The following is a 21,055-nucleotide window of genomic DNA, read 5'->3' as shown; positions in this document are numbered from 1 at the left end:
TACAGGCTGGTGACACAGGGCAATGGAAGCTGTACTTTAATCTCGTCACCAAAAGCCCCACCCCCAAGGGCTCACAAACATGGGCGGAAACCCAAGAGCCCAGGGAGGTAGGAAGCTTCTGGACGGGCGACACACACCACCACATTTCTACCGGTTCATGGTAAAGTTTTTGATTCTTTTATTTGGTTTTCGCCAACAACAATCCAAAGTCTCTCAGAGTACGAAAATCACAAAATGAAAGTTACAAACATGAAATAAAAACAACCTAATAAAGCTTTCTGATTAAAAAAATACTCCCGTTAACTGGTCCGGTGCCCCTTTAGGGGTGCGCCGATGCCGAGACCGGTATCGGTGCATCCCTAGTGCGCATCGGTTGCATAATTTTCGACAGTCTGACATTTCTAGAAGTCTTTGTGTATTAAATAAGAAGAGAAGTCTAGTTTTCCGCACCCCCCCGAGTGGCGGTGCCGGAACACGTCAGCTGTTGGTAGCATTTCAGGCCGGCATCGGTTCTCCGTTGTCTAAGACCCGGAGGGTGTCCAGCAACACGAGGACGGTTCTTCAAAGGTGTGTCAACTTTTGGATGAAGAAGAAAAATACATTCCGTGTCGGAATAGTTTTCCTCAGGGGCAGGGCTTCACAGCGATGACGCCGCTGGCATGAAGCTCCAGGTGCTTCTGGAGGGTGGACTTCCGTGCGAAGTGTTTGCCGCACTGCGAGCAGGAGAATGGCTTCTGACCGGTGTGGATGGTCTGGTGGTTGTCCAGGGTGGACTTCTGGGCAAAGCACCGGCCGCATTCCGAGCAGCAGTACGGTTTCTCGCCAGTGTGAGTCCTCATGTGTTTTATGAACTGCGACTTTAAGGTGAAGCACCGGCCGCACTCGGTACAGGGCAGTATGTTCTCGCCCGTGTGGAGCCGCTGGTGGTTGACCAGGTGGGACTTCTGGGTGTAGGACTTGCCGCATTCAGAACAGGAGAATGGCTTTTCTCTGGAGTGACGGCGCTGGTGTTTATCGAGGTCGGAGCTGTGGGCAAAGAACTTCTCACACTCCACGCATGGGAACACCTTCTTGCCCACGTGCTTCTTGTGATGGTCGCCAAAATCTGGTTTCTGGCCGAGCTGGTCGTCGCCCTGCGTCCTCTGGTGTTCCACCATCTTCACCAACCTGGAAAAGCATGGATATAACGTGTCCTCCTGGGGCTCCACCCGTTGCATCGCATCGCTGAAAGAAGATTCCTCGGAATTTAATGGCACCTGTGGTCTATATCCAAGAAGACTTGAAATAATATTTGGGCAGGTGGTCTGAGATTGGTCAGAAGATGTTTCCTCAGGTTTGCAGGGATCTGGTAGTCTATATGGAATGAGAAGACCTGGTTTGATATTTGAGACGGAACCTGATTTACCTAGCATAGGTTCCTCAGGATGAGAGGGATCTGTAGATATATCTCCCTCGTCAAGTCTTGGGTAGATATTTGAGGAACTAGCATGTGATCTACTGGTATAAAAGTCCTCGGGGTTAGAGGGAGCCGGTGATCCAGCAACGCAGTGGAGTTCCTGATTTATATTTGGAGTAGGAGAATTATTGGGTGAAAACTCTTCAGGACTAGGAGGGCTGGGTGATCTGTCCGCATTATGAAAAGCTGGATGGATTTTGAAGCAATCTTGTGATTTATCCTCATCTGTGTCGCAGGCTGAAGGTAAAACGGGACATCCCATTGAAGAACTTTTGGTGTTGCCGTCCTCTGATGGGGCAGAAAACACAAGATGTTAAATATTACATTTTATTTCCGGGATCATGGCTTAGACACTAAAAGGATACAGATTTTTTATGAATAAAACCTACACAATATGGCCAAACGTGTGTGGACACCTGACCATCACACCTATATGAGCTTGTAGGACATACCATTCAAAAACCATGGACATTATTGGAGTGATGACCCCCTTGGTGGCACCTTTCTTCTGGGAAGGCTTTCCACAAGGTCTTGGCATGTGTCTCTGGAAATGTGTACCCATTCAGTCAAAAGAACATTTGCAAGGTCAGGTACTGATGTTGGATGAGAAGACCTGACCTCATAATTGGTGGTCCAATTTAAACAAAAAGGCTCTTGGGAAGGCCAATTGAGCCCCCCCATATCAACCCATGTCTTTATGGAGCTGGCTTTGTACGCAGGGGACAGTCATGGTGAAACAGAAAAGGTTGGAAGTGCACAATTGTCTTAGTTTGCTTCAGCATGAACATCACCTTCAATGGAAACACATAAACTCAATATTTGGAGTGGGGTCTACATACTTTTTTGGCAGTATATACCTTTGCTATGAACTGAAAGCCACCACGGGTCAAGCAAATGGTCCTGGAACTAATTTTGAAAGGACATTCCTTAAGCTCAGAGTCTAGATGTAAGAGACTGCAGATAAGACTATGCCAAAATAGCGGTCTTAGTCAGCCGTGTGGACTTGGCTACATGACTGTCAACAGAAAGAAGCTGACTCTGTTATTTCATGGTCTGTCAAGGTTTTACAAATAAGACTTTGGGTTACCAGGCTTGGAGGAATGGTCATGTTCTACATGCATGCGAAAGCTGGCAGAAGAGCAAGAACAGAAAGTTCTGAGCTCACAACAACCCAGAGAATGTGGATTCAGTTTTCATTACTCACCTGTGGCAATCTCTGCAGGACCGCCCTCTTCCTTGCACGGGTGACCGCCAATCACATATGTTTCTTCTTCGTCCTCCTCCTCTTTAATTTCAACTTTAATGTTGATCTGGTCTATGCCCTAACGAGAGTCCAGAAAGCAATGATTTACTTGCGATGGAGATTAAATAGAAGAGAAAGAGTTCATAAGATATATCCAATGTCTCTGCTGGGGTCAGACGAGGCCCTCAATTCCACCTACCTGGTAGTGGTGAGGGATCTTGTGATCTTTCTGTGTGGAATCCCGGGAACACAGAGGACGGGGACATCTTTCTGGTGAACCTCTACTACTGGATCCATCTGTAGGAAGCACACACATTGTTTCTATGTGTTTATCAGATGATGGGAGATCTAGGTGGACCCATCTCCTTTACAATAAAGTCTCCTCTTACCCGGTGATGTGAGGGGCGGCCGATTCTCCATCATGGCGTCCTTGTAGAGCTCCTTATGACCTTCTAAATAATCATTCTCCTTGGAGAGACAGTCTGTGACATCCTGGCAGCTTATAGGAACCTGACACACACAATGATACAGTCACCATCCAGACACATCCCTCGTCTGTTCCTGGATCATGTCCCAGAATTCCCGGCACCGCTCACCTCTCCCGTCAGCAGCTCAATGAGCATGTTGGTGATGTCTTGAATCTTCTCCACGTTGTTTCGCTCAAGAATTGGTGGAGGCACTGCGATGGCCTTCTGGCTTCTACACCATCTTTCTGACATAGGTGGATACATCCCTTGGAAGAAACCCTCAATGCATGTCATCTTCACGGCAGCATATTTCTACACAAGAGGAAGAGCAGCATAAAAAGTGATGTCATGTGACCTCCCAGAATCCTCCTCACCCCTCTGGTCAGGTCTGTGTTTTATTACTAGAGATAAGAGTGATGTCATGTGACCTCCCAGAATTCTCCTCACCCCTCTGGTCAGGTCTGTATTTTATTACTAGAGATCAGAGTGCTGTCATATGACCTCCCAGAATCCTCCTCACCTCTCTGGTCAGGTCTGTGTTTTATTAATAGAGATAAGAGTGATGTCATGTGACTTCCCAGAATTCTCCTCACCTCTGGTCAGGTCTGTATTTTATTACTAGAGATAAGAGTGATGTCATGTGACCTCCCAGAATCCTCCTCACCTCTCCAGTCAGGTCTGCGTTTTATTACTAGAGATCAGAGTGATGTCATGTGACCTCCCAGAATCCTCCTCACCTCTCTGGTCAGGTCTGTGTTTTATTAATAGAGATCAGAGTGATGTCATATGATCTCCCAGAATCCTCCTCACCTCTCCGGTCAGGTCTGTGTATTATGAATAGAGATAAGAGTGATGTCATGTGACCTCCCAGAATCCTCCTCACCTCTCCGGTCAGCAGGTAGATGATCTCCAGAGTCAGGTTTAGCATCCTCTCCGTCATGTGACTCTTCTCGTCCTTCTCCATGGCAACATAGGCAGTTGTATGGTGCACAGCGGACATTCTCCTATGGATGGTGCAGAGATTTATTGTCAGATGGGAATGGGAAGGACTGACTCCGCTACCTCTGTGTACTACACGTACCATGGTGATAGTAGGGGGAACGCTGTGCTGTAAGACTAAACTTTGCACTGCATGCTAATCAGGTCTGTGGTGTACGCCCGCTGCTTTCTATGGGCGTCTCTGTCATGCCTATCTCGCACTTAGGGATCAGGAGCAACCCCCCAGTGTACACCCCCCCCACCCCCGTATGGACCAGAGCAAATGTTACATTTCTGCAATGGGCTTGTTTATTCTACAAGAGCCTCTTATCTCTGTAGTCTGCACATTGTTTATAAACACTGGGTCACATGGTCCTTATTTTGACAGCCGGGAGTTGCAGGCTGTGGAGCAGAAGGACAAGAGGTACTGCACGCGTCCCAATGGTTAAAGACACCTGGCCCGCCCCTTTAATTCATTGGATTTCAGTTCTGTCAATCATGGAGGCTCAGCATTAGTGATGGGCTCGGGCGTGTTCGCAGCTCCACGGGCCGAGCCCGCTGATGGTCTTCATTCAAATACAGCCTGATCAGCCAGTAGCATTCCGGACCCCAAGTGACAAGTATCAGGAAAGGGGGACGGAGGAAATGGGGGGGGGGTTGCTTTTCGAGGCCCACCCCCCCTTCGTTGAGAACACCTGACAGCTCCCGGGTATTTGGCAGCATAATTTTTTTTTTCATTCTGCGCGCTCAATTTACTTTTTTAATCAACTTTACGGACGCACTGCGAAGATTAAAGCAACAAAACGGCAACCTTCGGAAAACGGCCTTATATAAAGTCATGGAACAATAAACCTCGGCCTAGAACTTGATAGGGGAGCATCGCGGGGGGATGGGGCATGTGTATCGGTGCGTTCGCGGTGGCGGGTGGACGGCAGAGGGACAGTGACGCTTCCATGGCTTCAGCACCGACAGGGTTAACAAACACAGAAAGAGCAACAGACTTGTGTGAGGTAAACGGCCCATCTGACAATAACCGTCTACGTGGAGGATTTGAAAAAAAGGCAGCACGCCGACAGGAGGGGGGAGCCTACGGGAAAGACGCTGCACTCCGAGTAAACAGAGAATCATAATAAATATAATTTTAAAAAAAAGTCTTTACCTGCTGCCAGTTAGAGCAATGGTTTCCATCCACTTCCTGCTCCTTGACCCCTGACCTGGAACTTCCTGTCTGTGCAACACATCACTTCCTGTCTCTGCATTCCAAAGGCAGGCTGGCTACAACAAAATGGCAGCTGCTGCCATTTTCTTTATTTTTTCATGTTGCATGTATGTGTGTATCTCTCTCTATATACAAACCATTCATCATATACATGGTTCTCAGATCAGGTTCTCCTGTCCTTAGATGTAGCTGCGTTTACGTGCGTTTAGACGCGTTCTGAGTGTCCAATCGAATCCCAGACACAAAAAATAATAATAAATCCTATAAACGCGTACAAATGAATATCATCGCAATCCCCATGTGCATGAGGGCCAGTGGTATCTGTGGTACTAGCGGATCACATGACTGATGAAGGGTACCTGTGTGTTCTTGAAACGTTGTTTTTAATCATGCATTTGCGCTTTGGAACGAGCGTGATGGCGACATATCCGTGTGACGCACTGCGACCAGTCGGGGAGTCGTTAGCGCGCCCTTGTGACCTCATGGTCGATTCTAGTATGGTGTGAGTCAGGACTCCATATTTACATGCGTTCAGTTTGCCTGCCTTCAGATCACATAGGAATTTGTGCATCCAGGGGCAGATCAGATCCTCGGAACGCGTGTACGCACTCGTACGTTTAAGCGTGGGAGAACTAAAGCGTTTGTTCAGATTAATTTCAAGGAAACGAGTGCCGGCGATCCATGTTGACAATTATTTTTTTTTTCCATTGTAGGAAGTTTAGTTGGATTTGTATAGAAGGTGACCGCGCTTTGCATGGCGATCTCGGATTGGCTCGGGATGTCCAGAAGAGAGGAGAGTCTGCAGGCGGCTTGTCCTGTAACAGGTTTTATCTCGATCGATGTTCGGCAAGGATGCTGACTGTCCATAATGTACAACTCCTGTGCCCATTATGAGGGGCTCCCACCATCCCTGTGCTGAGTTCTCGGGTCTGTACACCCGCTGTGCCCATTATGAGGGGCTCCCACCATCCCTGTGCTGAGTTCTCGGGTCTGTACACCTGCTGTGCCCATTATGAGGGGCTCCCACCATCCCTGTGCTGAGTTCCCGGGTCTGTACACCTGCTGTGCCCATTATGAGGGGCTCCCACCATCCCTGTGCTGAGTTCCCGGGTCTGTACACCTGCTGTGCCCATTATGAGGGGCTCCCACCATCCCTGTGCTGAGTTCCCGGGTCTGTACACCTGCTGTGCCCATTATGAGGGGCTCCCACCATCCCTGTGCTGAGTTCCCGGGTCTGTACACCTGCTGTGCCCATTATGAGGGGCTCCCACCATCCCTGTGCTGAGTTCCTGTGCGGAGTTCCTGAGTCTGTACACCTGCTCCACCCTTCACTAATATATCACCTGTGGGTGGAACGACCCATTATATTCAGCTGGTACAACAACCTTTTTGTTTCTCTCCCCCCAGCCGTGGAAAACATCGGCCTTATAACTTGGGTCTTCTTGGCGTCTTTGCTTTTGGGTAAACCCAACTGTAACGTTCAGTCATGGCGCCTAATGTTTCTCAAGACGCATGCTCAGAAGAGATCCACGCAGGATGGGTACAGATGAGTAATCTGCTTCATGATGGGCTGACCTGACAAAGTATACACAATTCATACTTCAGGCATTCTGCGAAGAGTCACAAATTAAAGCTTACATTGAATCTACTTGTATATTGCCTTCCCTGCGCTCCAGTCACACATATACCGTATAGCACAACGGAAAATTTAGGAATGCTTTTAATTTTACAAAAAGTACAAAACCAAACAAAGTTTCCAAAGTGTAAAATTTCAACAGTGATGAAATGACTGTCAGGGTATATTGATGACATTTAGTCCCGTTGTAGCAAGTAACGTCGTCGATATACCTCCACCGATCCGGATCTTTAATATTAATTCCTGTAGTCCTGTCTTGTTTCTATTTTGTTTTGTAGTTCGTGAGAACAGATGACATAAAAGATCATAAACAGGTCAAATATATTTATTAAAGGTTGTGCTTGTGGGGTGTATTCTCAAAGTACAGAAACTGCGTGGAAAAACGGCCAAAATCAAGGCTGACCAACGAGTTTTCCTGTATGAAGTCTCGGGTGCTTCAGAAGATCGGAATTCTGGGTACATAACGGATAGCAAGCGATAGCTCCTCCCCTACGGTAAGTGTGCTGATGTATGACAACGTCCTCCTGAGCTTGTAGTATGAAATCTCAAAGTCAACTGTCCCTGAAAAACTACCATCAATGGGAATGGACAACAGGTTTCCCTGTGTGAAGTTTCTGGTGGACCACAAGATCAGAATTCTGGGTTGAACATGGACCACACTGATAGCAAGGAAATGGCTCCCCCCCTTCGGTAAGTACACTGATGTATCACATGTTCCCCACTTTCTGAACATGCAACAACCTTATTATCCAGGTGAGCTCTTTGGTGACAGATGAGACTGGTCTTCTGGTCCAACATTTTATGGCACTGTATGGGGGATCTAGATGGACCCTCCGCACTGCTCTCTCCTCTTACCCGGTGATGTGAGGGGCGGCCGGTCCTCCATCATGACACCCTTGTAGAGATCCCGGTGTCCTTCTAGATACTCCCACTCCTCCATGGAGAAATAGACAGAGACTCCAGACATCCTCCATTCAACAAGCTAGAGAGATGGTCCTTTATTTTCTCTTTTAGTTGTGTATGGAGTGGGTGATGGGTTAGAAACTCTGTCAGACAGTTTTGCTGCTATTACGCCCTTTCAAGTCACGTAGGACCCCAACAATCTTAATCAGAAGCCTCACAGGGCAACCATGACAGGGTGACAAGGATCGGGAACCAGTAATGACAGATCTCAGCCAGTGATCACTGTCGGCAGACGCTGATCACCCAGCAAGTTTTACCAAAACATCAACTGCGACCTTATTTCGATGCACTAAAGCCAACTATATTGAAAGGCCAATCCCAGCCACCAATTGGAACGCATGGCATCATTCCGACTGTACATACGACAACTGTTAATCGGGGAATTGGCACAGCGTCACATGACCTCTCTACTGATGTCTGTGGGCTCCACCCTAACTCCTTTGTGAGCTCTTATAACAGAGGCCCCCAGAGTTTCCACCACAGAGAAGGTATGATACGTTTTAATACCTGCTGCCAGTGACAGCACTGTCTTTTCTATACTTCCTGCTGCTTGACCTCTCACCCCGAACTTCCTGCCTCTCCATCTCAATGAATTCCGGTTATGCGTTCCACCTGGCTTCCGGGTTTTGCGTTCAGCCGCCCCGCCCTCGTGTGGCCGCGGTGAGAACTGCAGGCGAAAGGGGTTCACTAACCTTCTGTTCTGTGAGAGCACTGCCCTCGTCTGGCCACTGAGAGGGACTGCAGGCGGCGATCAGCACAGCATAGAAACGTCTAGCTATTTTATTTGAAAACACTGCCCTCGTGTGGCCAATCAGAGTGACTACAGGCGGCGATTAGCACAGCATAAAAACGTCTAGCTATTTTCTATTGCTATTTTACAACACTGGCCTCGTGTGGCCACTAAGAGGGACTGCAGGACGCTATCAGCACAGCATAGAACCGTCTAGCTGTTGTATATGACAACACTGCCCTCGTGTGGCCACTAAGAAAGACTGCAGGCGGCGATCAGCACAGCATATAACCGCCTACCTATTTTCTGTGACAACATTGCCCTCGTGTGGCTATTAAGAGGAACTGCAGGACGTGATCAGCACAGCATAGAACCGTCTAGCTGTTGTATATGACAACACTGCCCTCGTGTGGCTATTAAGAGGAACTGCGGGTTGTGATATGCATAGCATTGGACAGTCATGTTATTCTGTGACAGCACTGCCCTCGTGTGGCCACTAAAAGGTACTGTAGGTGGCGATTAGCACAGCATGGAACCGTCTAGCTATTTTCTGTGACAGCGCTACCCTCGTTTGGCCATGAAGAGGGACTGCAGTTGGCGATCAGCACAGCATAGAACCATCCAGCTATTTTACTTCACAGCTCTGCCCTCGTGTGGCCATTCTGAGAATTGCAAGTGGCTGCACAAAGCTGTCCTGCTGTTTTAGTGACAGCACTGCTCCTGTGTGGCCACTAAGAAAGACTGCAGGCGGCAATCAGCACAGCATAGTAACTATTTTCTGTGACAACATTGCCCTCGTGTGGCCACTAAGAGGGACTGCAGGACGCGATCAGCACAGCATACAGCCGGCTATTAAGAGGAACTGCGGGTGGCGATATGCATAGCATAGGACAGTCCTGTTATTCTGTGACAACACTGCCCTCGTGTGGCCACTAAGAGGTACTGTAGGTGGCGATCAGCACAGCATTGAACCATCCAGCTATTTTCTGTGACAGCACTGCCCTCGTGTGGCCACTAAGAGGGACTGCAGGTGGCGATCAGCACAGCATAGAACCGTCTAGCTATTTTCTGTGACAACACTGTCAATACTGTACAATGGCACCCCGCACTGACATCACTGTTCACTGACCTAGTGAACTGAAAGCACTGACACTGAACAGTGAAATCAGTGCTCACTGACATCACTATACACTCCCACTCATCACTCTGACACAGCAGCTCTGCATGAAGAAAAAAAAATGTCTTTGTGTTGCGTTCCACTGGCAGTAAAGCTGTGCGTTCCAAAGGCCGGATGCCGCTGTCGATATCCTTCACCGTGACCCGTCTATAAAGTTCTGCTTTGCCAGTGTTGTCTCCCGCTAACTGACCATATAAGGAGTGCGTGACGTCACACCGCCGCTGAGCGCAGAACCCAGAAGCCACCTGAAACGCACAGAAGAACTCAGGTGGAACGCACAACCCGGAAGTTTGCCTGTGCAGACAGGAAGTGTTTTTTTCCCCCTGTATTATTGAACGCCCTGTACAGTACATAATACATATGGTGAGAAGGGAGAGGGCTGATGTTGTCACCCAGGGGATGGTGTGTTTCACCCAGGGAGGGTCTTTTCTTTATGACTGTGTGACCAAGAATGGGAACCCCAAATGACATCTACAGACTGGAATATTCATGTGTATTGTGTGTAAGAGCGGGCATGCAACGCGTCAGCCCAGTCTTCTACCTCTCATTGTATTTTTTTTCCACAGACATTGGAGGCCGCACCTAGTAAATCTCTTATAACCCGGAGACCTTCCATAAGAACGGACCAGATCATAGACAATGGAGAAGAGCCGCGGTCACATGACCGAGAGGATACTAAGCCTCACCCTGGAGATCATCTACCTGCTGACCGGAGAGGTGAGGAGGAGTCTGGGAGGTCACATGACATGACTCTTATCTCTAGTAATAAAACAGACCTGACCGGAGAGGTGAGGAGGATTCTGGGAGGTCACATGACATCACTCTTATCTCTATTAATTAAATACTTGACTGTTAAGCTAGATTCATCATGTGAGTGTCCTCCCATCATGGACTCTGTGTAAGTCTAGTCTTGGACTTCTTCCATTGTTGTATTAATTTAATATTGCTCCTAATAAACAGGACTGCTCAGTCGTCACAGACTCTGGTGAGCGTTTGATAGACTGCAGCCGGCCCCGGGTGTCCAGACCGCCGCGTAAAGCCCAAGCTCCTCCAGCCGGCAGGCTGAAATGCGAGAGAAACCACGAAGAGAAGATCCTAGAAGTCACCCAGAAGATCATCGAGCTGCTGACAGGAGAGGTGAGCGGTGCCGGGAATTCTGGGACATGATCCAGGAACAGACAAGGGATGTGTCTGGATGGTGACTGTATCATTGTGTGTGTCAGGTTCCTATAAGGTGTCAGGATGTCTCTGTCTATTTCTCCATGGAGGAGTGGGAGTATCTAGAAGGACACCGGGATCTCTACAAGGACGTCATGGTGGAGATCCGGGAGCCCCTCACGTCACCGGGTAAGATAAGACTATCATGGATGGGATTTTACATTTAAGTCTGGACAGGTCTGTTGTTTCTACGATGTATAAATGTCTAACTCATTCTCCTTTGTCTTTGGCGTCCTCGGTCTCCACCATGAAGTAGAAAACGTGGTACTATGTGGTGATAAGCACATTGAGTTTGAGCTTGAGAAGAAGGATCCTCAGGAGATGGTTAAACTTGTCTCACTCATCAAAAAAGCCCTTGGTGAGTGGGACAAGTTTAACCCTCTCCTGGGGAATCTCCTCCTCATGCTCACACTCAACGTGTGCATCATAATGCAGTACCAAATGTTCTACTTCATGGTGGAGAGTAAGGAAGCCGAAGAGCTAAAAAGTCCAAGACCTTCCTGGAAAGTAGTTATGCCAAGATAGCCCGGTTGGTGGTTCCTCGGCCTCCACCATGAAGTAGAATTCGTGGTACTGTGTTGTGATCAACACGTTGAGTACGAGCTTGATGAGGAGGTTCCTCGGAAGAGGGTTAAGCTTGTCCAACTCACCAAGGGTTCTTCAGGGATGTCCAAGGACTTTATGAGTGGGACAAGTTTAACCCTATCTTGAGGAACCTTCTTCTCAAGCTCGTACTCAACGTGTGTATGATAACGCAGTACTACAACTTCTACTTCATGTTGGAGATCAAGGAAGCCAAAGCCGTTCTAAAAAATTCTAGACCTTCCCGGAAAGTAGCTGTGCCGAGATGGCCTAGTTGATGGGCGAGTTTCTATCATAGACAGCTAATTGGTTCCGTTCCATGTTTGCCTCTGGCCCTAAATCCCAGTCTGTCCCTGTGTAGCTGAAGTCCTCAACTCGCGCAGCATAGGTTGGTGAGCTGTATCACCTTGTCTGGACCTCGGTAAGGTTTTGGGGTGGTTGTAAATGTGACCCGTGACTTTGGCCTTCCTCCAGGGTGGCTGACCAGCCTTACTAATAAGCTATTCGTGATCTCTGCTCTGGTCATGAAAGCCTACTAAAATTATATGCCGCCCTCCATGGACATGAAGGTGTCTGCTGACTTAGAAGTAGGATAATTGACATTAAAGGGAATGTGTCACGTTGCCCATTGAGGGTTCAGGTTCTCTTGATACGTAGACCGCATTAAGGGCTTTTAAATCTACCTTGGAGATCATGTACCCCGAGTGTGTCTTGACAGGCCACCTACCCCACCCACGGCAAGCACACCTTCACCATGCTCTGCCATTGTTCCATTCACCTGTCAAAGCTGCTGAGTCTAATCACCTTTGTGCCATTAGTACCCCATTACCAAGGTGAGTCCAATCCATGGGTAACCTTTGTGCCGTTGGTACCCCATTACCAAGGTGAGTCCAATCCATGGGTAACCTTTGTGCCATTAGTACCCCATTACCAAGGTCAACCCTTATAGGAATGGTCAGGAGATCAGTGTCCTACATCTCAGGATCCACCAATCATTTTGACCCATGGCTTTCACCAATGGTGACCTCTTCTGCATTTTTTAATTCATCCTTTCAGTTTGATTTGGTAAGGATGGTGACAGGTCCACTTTAAGTACCCCAAATTTATTTGGAATTCTTTCCTTTGCAGGTATCTCCGACTTGGAAGACAAAGAGGACCTGTTTTTCTGGGAATCCATAAACCCTTCTCGATCCAGCATTTCACCGCATGTAAGTCATCCGGCGTATACAGCTCCTATTAAAGGGCAATCACACTTCGTGGAGGACGATAGTGGTTTTGCCACAATAGCCATCCCGGCAAGCCAATCGCAGTTCATGCCCGCTTTTGTTAGGCATGAACCCTTCCCGTGTCAAGAAGAACTCCTCCCGCCCTCCGACCTGTACTTGGACATGGACGACAGCCATTACACAGCTATTCAGATTAAGGTGGACTCGGGAAGCTTCTCAGACGCAGAGGCGTACAGCATGACAGACGCCTTGCAGTATTCGTCTATTCATATTAAGGAGGAGTCGATGTCGTGCGATGAAGAGATGGTCGCAGCCGGTTATATGTTGCCAGATCCGCCACGGTACGTGGCTCCCCGGGAGGTGCTGAACAGATCGGCGCGCCATAGAAATGCCCCCAAAAGCTCACAACGCCAGAAAAGTGCAGCCATGGCTCAGGAGGCTTCTCCTGTGATATGCTCAGAGTGCGGCGAATGCTTTTCCACCGATTCTATGCTCATCTTGCACCAGATGACGCACAAGGGCAAGAACATTTTCTCCTGCCCCGAGTGCGGCATGTGCTTCAGCAACAACACCTACCTGACGTTGCACCTGGCCACCCACGCCGACATCAGGCTCTACGCATGCTGCGAATGCGGCAAGCGTTTTTCCACAAAGCAGGACTGCGCCAAGCACGAGAATGCCCACACGGTGAGGAAGCCGTACATCTGCACTGAGTGCGGCAAGGTCTTCTCCAACAACTCGAACCGCGTCCGGCACCAGAAGATCCACACGGGCGAGAAGCCCTTCTCCTGCCTTGTGTGCGGCAAGAGTTTTAGGCGCAGGACGCATCTGACCATACACAGCCGCGTCCACACGGGGGAGAAACCCTTCACGTGCCAGGAATGCGGGAAGTGTTTCAGCTGCAGTGCCCACCTTACCGCCCACCGACGTATCCACAGACGGGAAGCCATCTACTTGGTGTGAAGGATGCTGTAGAGAAGCCTTCGGCGTCCCAGCGTTAAGAGGAGGAAGTTAAATTCAAGAGGCACGGCCGCTTTGACCATGAGAACGCCAACACCAAGCTTGGCGAATCGTCATCAGAGACACCTTTATGGGTTGAGAGATACATTTTGGTAAATCTTAGTCTTACCTCCCCCCACGTGGAGCCAGTTTTAAGCAGAACCAATGGTCTATCCCAAGCAACCAAGCAGCGGCACGGTTTGTGAATACCACAGCGGTTGGCGTGGCTTATACAGATGTCTTTCTTTCATCTTTTTCATCCGTTGGTTTGATGTAGGCCTTGAACTTTTTTTAATTTACACTTATTTATTTGAGGACAGCTGCCGGCCCTCAAGATGACTTCCACTTGGTTAAAGTGGAGAATGGGTGGACCAATGGATAGTGAGCGGGTCTTATCAATACCACCTTTTATCGAAGACGGGCTTGACTCTGAGCTGGGAGTTGGGCCCAGCTGAGCCCAGCTTGGTCCTCATTGTAGGAGATGCTTCTTACGTGACTATGTTCAGGAGCTGACTCGATTCAGTATTAGTCTTTTACTTAACTCCCCCCCACCATCTTATGCATGTTTACATGAGACGAGCAGTGGTGTCTTTAAAGGTTGGTTGACCTAAAAGTGATTTTCAGTGTTCAAATGTTCAAAGTTTATTTTGTCTCTCAGGATTTCTATTGGGGAGACCTCTGAGCTTCCTGAGTTTCGGTTTTGCACACCCGCTGTGACCTTTAGGAGGGGTTCCCAACCCTCCCTGCTGAATTTTGTATTTGAAGAATGTGACAGGAGGAGCTGGAGTACACAAAGGTGGGCAGGAACATCCTAGGTGGACATGAACAGAGTTGAGAATTGCCTGGAGATCTCACTGTTGGAGAATCCAAGGCAAAAAAGAAGTTCGAGGTTGACTCAGACCCACCAGACCTTCAGTTTACCCCCCAAAAAAGAGAAATGTTCTGGTGAAGGTAGAATATTGTCTGAAGGAGCTGATTCCCAAAAAGTAGGTCTTGCAGCCATTGGCTAAAAGCCCATTACCACATAGGGGCCTTGTGTTTACACTAGGCCCCCTCATAGTCCATCAGTTCTTCATCTTATAGGGGAACTATATAGGAAGTAAAAGATGACTCGGCTAAGAAGATTGATGGAACGTTTTTAAAAGGCAATAGAGACACTGAGGACCTAGATACATAAGAGCTGGCCATGGTTCCCAAAAAGTAGGTCCTGTGGCCATTGGCTAAATGTTCATGACCATATATGGGTCTTGTGTTTACACTAGGCCCCTCAGAGTCCCTCAGTTCTTCCTCTTTTAGGTAATCTATATAGGAAGTAGAAGATGACTTGGTTAAGGAGGTTGATGGAGCTTTTTCCAAAAGGCGATAGAGACACTGAGGACTTAGATCCACGGTAGCTGGCCATGGTTCCCAAAAAGTAGGCAACCATTGGTTAAACGTTAATGACCATATAGGTGTCTTGTGCTTAGTCTAGGCCCCTCATAGTGCCTCGTTAGGGAAAATTTATAGCAAGTAGAAGCTGACTTGGCCGAGAAGGTTGATGGAGCTTTTTGCAAAAGGAGCTAGAGACACTGAGGACTTAGATCCACAGGAACTGGCCATGGTTACCAAAAAATTAGGTCTTGCGGCCATTGGCTAGAAAATGTATGACCATATAAGTGTTTTTTCTTTATGTTAGGCCCCTTATTGTTCCTCCAGTGTTTCATCTTTTAAGGCAAATGTATAGGAAGTAGAAGTTGACTTGGCCAAGAAGGTTGATGGAACGTTTTTAAAAAGGTGATGGAGATCCCCAGGAACTGGTTCCCAAAAAGTAAATTTTTCAGCCATGTCTAGGCAGTTTATGACCATATAAGTGTTTTGTCTTTAGGTTAGGCCCCTCATTGTTTCTCAGTGTTTCATCTTTTAAGGAAAATGTATAGGAAGTAGAAGCTGACTTGGTCAAGACGGTTGATGGAACGTTTTTAAAAAGGTGATAGAAACACTAAGGACTTAGATCCACAGGAGCTAAATGTTAATGACCAAATGGGTGTCTTGTGCTTACTCTAGGTTCCTCATAGTCCCTCGATGCATTTGGTTTTTTTTAGGGAAAATTTATAGCAAATAGAAGCTGACTTGGCCGAGAAGGTTGATGGAGACACTAAGGACTTAGATCCAGAGGAACTGGACATGGTTCCCAAAAAGTAGACAGCCATTGGTTAAACGTTAATGACCATATGGGTGTCTTGTGCTTACTCTAGGCCCCTCATAGTCCCTCGATGCATCATTTTCTTCAGGGAAAATTTATAGCAGTTAAAAGCTGACTTGGCCAAGAAGGTTGATGGAACGTTTTCAAAAAGGTGATCGAGACTCTAAGGACTTAGATCCACAGGAACTGGCCATGGTTCCCAAAAAGTAGACAGCCATTGGTTAATCGTTAATGAACATATGGGTGTCTTGTGCTTACTCTAGGCCCTTCATAGTCCCTCGATGCACAATTTTCTTCAGGGAAAATTTATAGCAAGTAGAAGCTAACATGCCCCAGAGGGTTGGTGGAATGTTTTTTCCAAAAAGTTGATAGACACATTGAGGCCTGTGTGTGGGAGGGTAGTCCTATCCTTCAGCTCACAACCTCAAAGTCAAGACATTTTTAGCACATAAAGTATTGTAGAAAATGTCCTAATGTGCCCCGAGGAGGATATAGCTAACCCTACATAGCCGAGAACGTTGACAAGTCTTTGAGGTTTGCGTTCCTTAAAGACGGTTATACCAACAATGAACTTGTTTTGGAATTTTTGGAGGCATAATAAAATATTAGGGTGCAACTTCTATCACTGGTTTGTTAATAAAGGGGCCAATTAGGGTCCGGACCGATATTCTGCCACTTTATGTATGGGAAGTGCAATCAGATGATGTACCGTTGCCAGTGTTGGGGCATTGGAGGTGTTTTCTGTTATGGGCAAGTCGTTGGGGAAACTCTTAACCAACGTTAAGCATCATTTTATGTGAGACCGTATCAAACTTTTTTGTTGTATTTGATAGTCCCCCAGAGTTTTTATGAAACTTTTCTCCACCTTGTGTTCCCCTCAGTCAGCCAAAACGTTTTTTTTTTTTAGGGTTGGATAGAGTGAGGAACAATTAGAACTTCTGTTATTTTTTTGTTTGTTACTGTTCTATGTCCCCGCTGGGGAGATTCAGTATTTGTCCTGTGACCAAGATGGAAAGTAAGGGGAAAGGTTAAAATTTTAGAGTTGTCAACAGAAGAGGAGGAAATTTAATGGGGACACTGGTTACGATGACAACTATCTTTGGGGAGATTTCCACAATCTTTCCAAAAAAGGCCATTGCCTATCCTATCCAAAACTAAAAAAAAGTATTGGCTAGATGATGCACAGATGTACTGAAGGAACCTATCAAAGGGGACCTCCAGTAAGCAGTATTTGTACTTAAATTGGTCACTCCGATTCACAGCTGCAAAAATTGGTCTCCTCTCATGATGCACCAGAGGAACAGGTCACCTTATGATGCACCAGAGGAACAGGTCACCTGTCATGATGCAGCAGAGGAACAGGTCACCTGTCATGATGCATGAGAGGAACAGGTCACCTGTCATGATGCATGAGAGGAACAGGTCACCTGTCATGATGCATGAGAGGAACAGGTCACCTCTTATGATGCACCAGAGGAACAGGTCACCTCTTATGATGCACCAGAGGAACAGGTCACCTCTCATGATGCACCAGAGGAACAGGTCACCTGTCATGATGCGCCAGAGGAACAGGTCACCTGTCATGATGTACCAGAGACACAGGTCACCTGTCATGATGTACCAGAGGAACAGGTCACCTCCTAATTTTCCGCTTAGGAACAGGTCACCTCTCATGATGCACCAGAAAAACAGGTCACCTAATGATGCAGCAGATGAACAGGTCACCTCTTGTAATGCAGCATAGGAACAGGTCACCTCTCATGATGCACCAGAGAAACAGGTCACCTTATGATGCACCAGACGAACAGGTCACCTCTCATGATGCACCAGAGGAACAGGTCACCTAATGATGCAGCAGACGAACAGGTTACCTCTTGTGATGCAGCATAGGAACAGGTCACCTCTCATGATGCACCAGAGAAACAGGTCACCTTATGATGCACCAGACGAACAGGTCACCTCTCATGATGCACCAGAGGAACAGGTCACCTCTTATGATGCAGTAGAGGAACAGGTCACCTCTTATGATGCAGCAGAGGAACAGGTCACCTCTTATGATGCAGCAGAGGAACAGCACCAGAGTGCCATTTAACTGTTCTCCTGTTGCAAGATAGCAGTGTTTAATTTTTTGTTAAATATACCAGATTATATTTAGAGTCCAAAGGAAGGCTTTCAATGGGCTCTACCATATGTACCCTGTCTTTGTTCGGCAGACTGTATCATATGTATTTGTATATAGACTGTGATTCTGAACATGTTTTTTAAATTCAAGGCCCTGTAAGATAGAGCGGTTCACCAGCTATACCATAGAAGTCAAGAGACACTATATGGCCGACACTATGTGGTCACTTTTCCAAATGATGGAGTTCAGGTGTGTCCAATGAAGGGTTCTGCAGCATACAAAGAAATTTTGGGGAGTTGTGCGCTTCCAACCTTGTGTCCCAGCATGCCGGCGCCCCTGTGCACAAAGTTAGCACTATAAAAACAGGGTTTGATGAGTCTGGTATGGAGAAAATCCAGTGGCCTGCATAGAGCCCTGACCTTAACCCTACTGAACATCCTCAAGAGAAATTGGAATTCCGATCGTGAGTCGGGTCTTCACATCCGACCAGTACCTGACCTCACAAATGGTCTTTTGGCTCAAAGGGCAAACATTTCCACAGACAGCATAAAGTGAAGCCTGTTATAGCTGGGGGAAAGGGGGGAGGGGGACACAACTCCATATTAACATCCGTGGATTTGGAATGGGATGTCCAACAAGCTTTAGTGTGATGGTCAGGTGGCCACAAACTTTTGGCCATAAAACATTTGTATGATGCTCGTGTATCGCCAGTTAAATGTTTCTGTTTTTTTTTACTGTGTATATAATAAAGTTTCAATGTTTTTTTTAATGTTTTCTATTGATGTTTTATTTTTTTAAAGCCAGTCAACAAAAAAACCCAACTCTTCCACAATTTGGAATGAATAGTTTCTGGTCAACAAGCCCTTTTAGATAATGTTCCTAATGTGTTTTTGGGTTTGCCTGGCGAGATATAGGAAGATATTTAAAGAATGTTTACGTCACCGGAGCCGGAGGTTTTTTTGACCCAACTATTCAAGTTTTGGTATGGCATAGTTTGGAGTGGCATGACTTAAAATAAATATATACAATGTATGATTAGTCATGCATCTTCTTTCAAGGGTGTTCCTCTGTTTATAGTTGGTATGAAAAGAGAGGCAAATTTGTGATCTGCCATTTGTGCCGACAAAGAGGTCCCCTCCACATAGTCCTGTTCAGGCAATTCACAAAGCGCCAGATGTACATTAGGTCCAAACATTCTGACATTGAAATATCACAACACAGTTTTGTTGACTGAAATTTTAGGTGTGAAAGTATTGCATGGTTTGAGGTTAGAGTTGGGTTGTGAGTTAAAGAATGGTTTGGGAGTTAGGCTGAGTATGAGACTAGGGTGGGATTTATGCTGAGTAGGAGGCTAGGGTTAGGCAGAGTGCAAGGTTAAGGTTAGGAGTTGGGCTGAGTGCGGGGTTAGGACTTAGGCTGAGGTTGAGGCTATTGTTAGGAGATAGGCTGAGTGCAAGACTAGGGTTAGGAGTTGGGCTGAGTGTGAGGTGAGGGTTAGGTCGAGTAGCACCTTTGGTTTAAATTGAGTACACGATTAGGGTTAGGAGTTAGGCTGAGTACAAGACTAAGGTTAGGAGTTGAGCTGAGTTCAAGGTTAGGGTTAGTCGTCAGGCTAAGTGCAAGGCTAGCGTTAGGTTGAGTATGCACATTGGGTTAGGTGTTAGGCTGAGTACAAGATTAGGGTAAGAAGTTGGGTTGAATGCGAGTTTAGGGTTTAGGCTGAGTGTGAGGCTAGGGTTAGGTCGACTACGCATCTTGGATTAGGAGTTAAGCGGAGTACACAGCTAGGGTTAGGAGTTAGGTTGGGTTTAGGACTACTGTTTGGTTTAGTTAAGTGCTACAGTTAAGAGTTAGGTTGTAGGTTAGAAACTAAGCTAGAGCTAGAGGCTAGGGTTCGGACTTAGCATGTGAGTTAGAGGTTAGGTTTAGGAGTCAGGCTGTGACATGGAGACTAGGATTAGAATTTAAGCTGTTGGAGGCCACAGTTCGGTGTTTTGGGTTAGCGGCTAGGTATAGGACTTATGTTGTGATTTAGAGACTAGATTTACCAGTTAGGCTCAGGTTAGGGTTACAGAAGAGGAAGTTGACTTGTGTTTCCCGTACATTCAAAATGTTGAGTCTAACCTAAATTTATGTTATGAGGGTACGTAAGAAGTTAAAAATGACACCCAGCCAGGTACAATGTAGGTTTCAGGCAATGTAGGAAAGCACAAAACCTACATTCAGGTGGGTGGACCTCACCTGGTTTTCATTAAGCCAAAGACATACCACACTATAACATTTCTGTGGAAACTGAAGGCAAGTATTTGGCCAGTTGCTTGATGTATGAATGTATAAAGAGATGGATACTGTTGTTTTTTTGTCTTTTATGTGAACCTTATACTGTTTTTGATCATACAAAAATGGTAGGAAGGGACAAACAGGGTAACATTTGTTTGGCCTACAGGAAACCTTCCGCCATGGGCCAAGTTAGAAGGTAGCCATTGTGATCAAGGCCGCATCAATGCTCTTACAGTCATCCCCCCACCAACCATATATGCTTAGAACTTAACATAGGTTTAAAAATAGTTTATTAAATTAATGGTTCCCTTTTGTTCTTCTGCAAGCACCTTGTACTACACACTACAACAGATACAGGACATGCAACAGGGTTGGTACAATAAAGTGGTAGTAGACTCTAATGCAAATACATTCTAAGCAAGTTAGACGTTGGCTCACTGCAATGTAATGTTTTAGGTTTGCGTGCTGGCACCAGGGTATCTCTTGTTCAGGCATTCAAACCACTACGGACTTACCGTTCCTGAAATCCAAGCCCCTCCCCCCCCCCCCCCCTCCCCCACAATCTTTTTCCCAACCG

At 46.8% G+C, this 21,055-nt stretch overlaps 4 protein-coding genes across 4 annotated transcripts in view; 2 read left to right on the top strand and 2 right to left on the bottom strand.

Annotated features, from left to right (window-relative positions):
- Window positions 1–1,729, bottom strand: part of LOC108788075 — a 150,109-nt gene extending 148,380 nt beyond the window's left edge. The window contains exon 1 of the mRNA XM_018557807.1: window positions 691–1,729. Coding sequence (XP_018413309.1) covers window positions 691–1,718 — 1,028 coding nt within the window. The 5' untranslated portion in view covers window positions 1,719–1,729. The remainder of the gene's footprint in view (window positions 1–690) is intronic.
- Window positions 1–21,055, top strand: part of LOC108788099 (zinc finger protein 62 homolog) — a 949,422-nt gene that overhangs the window by 633,542 nt on the left and 294,825 nt on the right. The window lies entirely within an intron of this gene.
- The window catches only part of LOC108788102 (zinc finger protein OZF-like), a 32,419-nt gene that overhangs the window by 878 nt on the left and 10,486 nt on the right, over window positions 1–21,055 (top strand). The window contains exon 2 of the mRNA XM_018557836.1: window positions 13,320–13,814. Coding sequence (XP_018413338.1) covers window positions 13,322–13,814 — 493 coding nt within the window. The 5' untranslated portion in view covers window positions 13,320–13,321. The remainder of the gene's footprint in view (window positions 1–13,319; window positions 13,815–21,055) is intronic.
- On the bottom strand, window positions 2,963–5,382 carry LOC108788108 (gastrula zinc finger protein XlCGF66.1-like). The gene is made up of 4 exons (XM_018557842.1): window positions 5,304–5,382; window positions 4,050–4,170; window positions 3,296–3,478; window positions 2,963–3,209 (listed from the first exon to the last, which is right to left on the bottom strand). Exons 1-4 carry the CDS (start codon window positions 5,330–5,332, stop codon window positions 3,048–3,050), a joined length of 495 nt encoding a protein of 164 aa, XP_018413344.1. The 5' UTR covers window positions 5,333–5,382; the 3' UTR covers window positions 2,963–3,047.

Source organism: Nanorana parkeri, unplaced genomic scaffold, assembly GCF_000935625.1.
Source record: "Nanorana parkeri isolate BGI_ZX_2015 unplaced genomic scaffold, ASM93562v1 scaffold305, whole genome shotgun sequence".
Classification (NCBI taxonomy): Eukaryota; Metazoa; Chordata; class Amphibia; order Anura; family Dicroglossidae; genus Nanorana; species Nanorana parkeri.
Note: the sequence above shows the minus strand (reverse complement) of the source record. Positions and strands in the feature narration are given on the sequence as shown.

Excerpts from the sequence above, each read along its gene's own strand:
- LOC108788108 (XM_018557842.1), bottom strand. The coding sequence starts at position 5,332 with ATGGAAACCATTGCTCTAACTGGCAGCAG. Across the intron at positions 4,171-5,303 it reads ATTGCTCTAACTGGCAGCAG|GAGAATGTCCGCTGTGCACC; the intron begins GTAAAGACTTTT and ends CACCATCCATAG. Across the intron at positions 3,479-4,049 it reads TCTACCTGCTGACCGGAGAG|AAATATGCTGCCGTGAAGAT; the intron begins GTGAGGAGGATT and ends CCTCTTGTGTAG.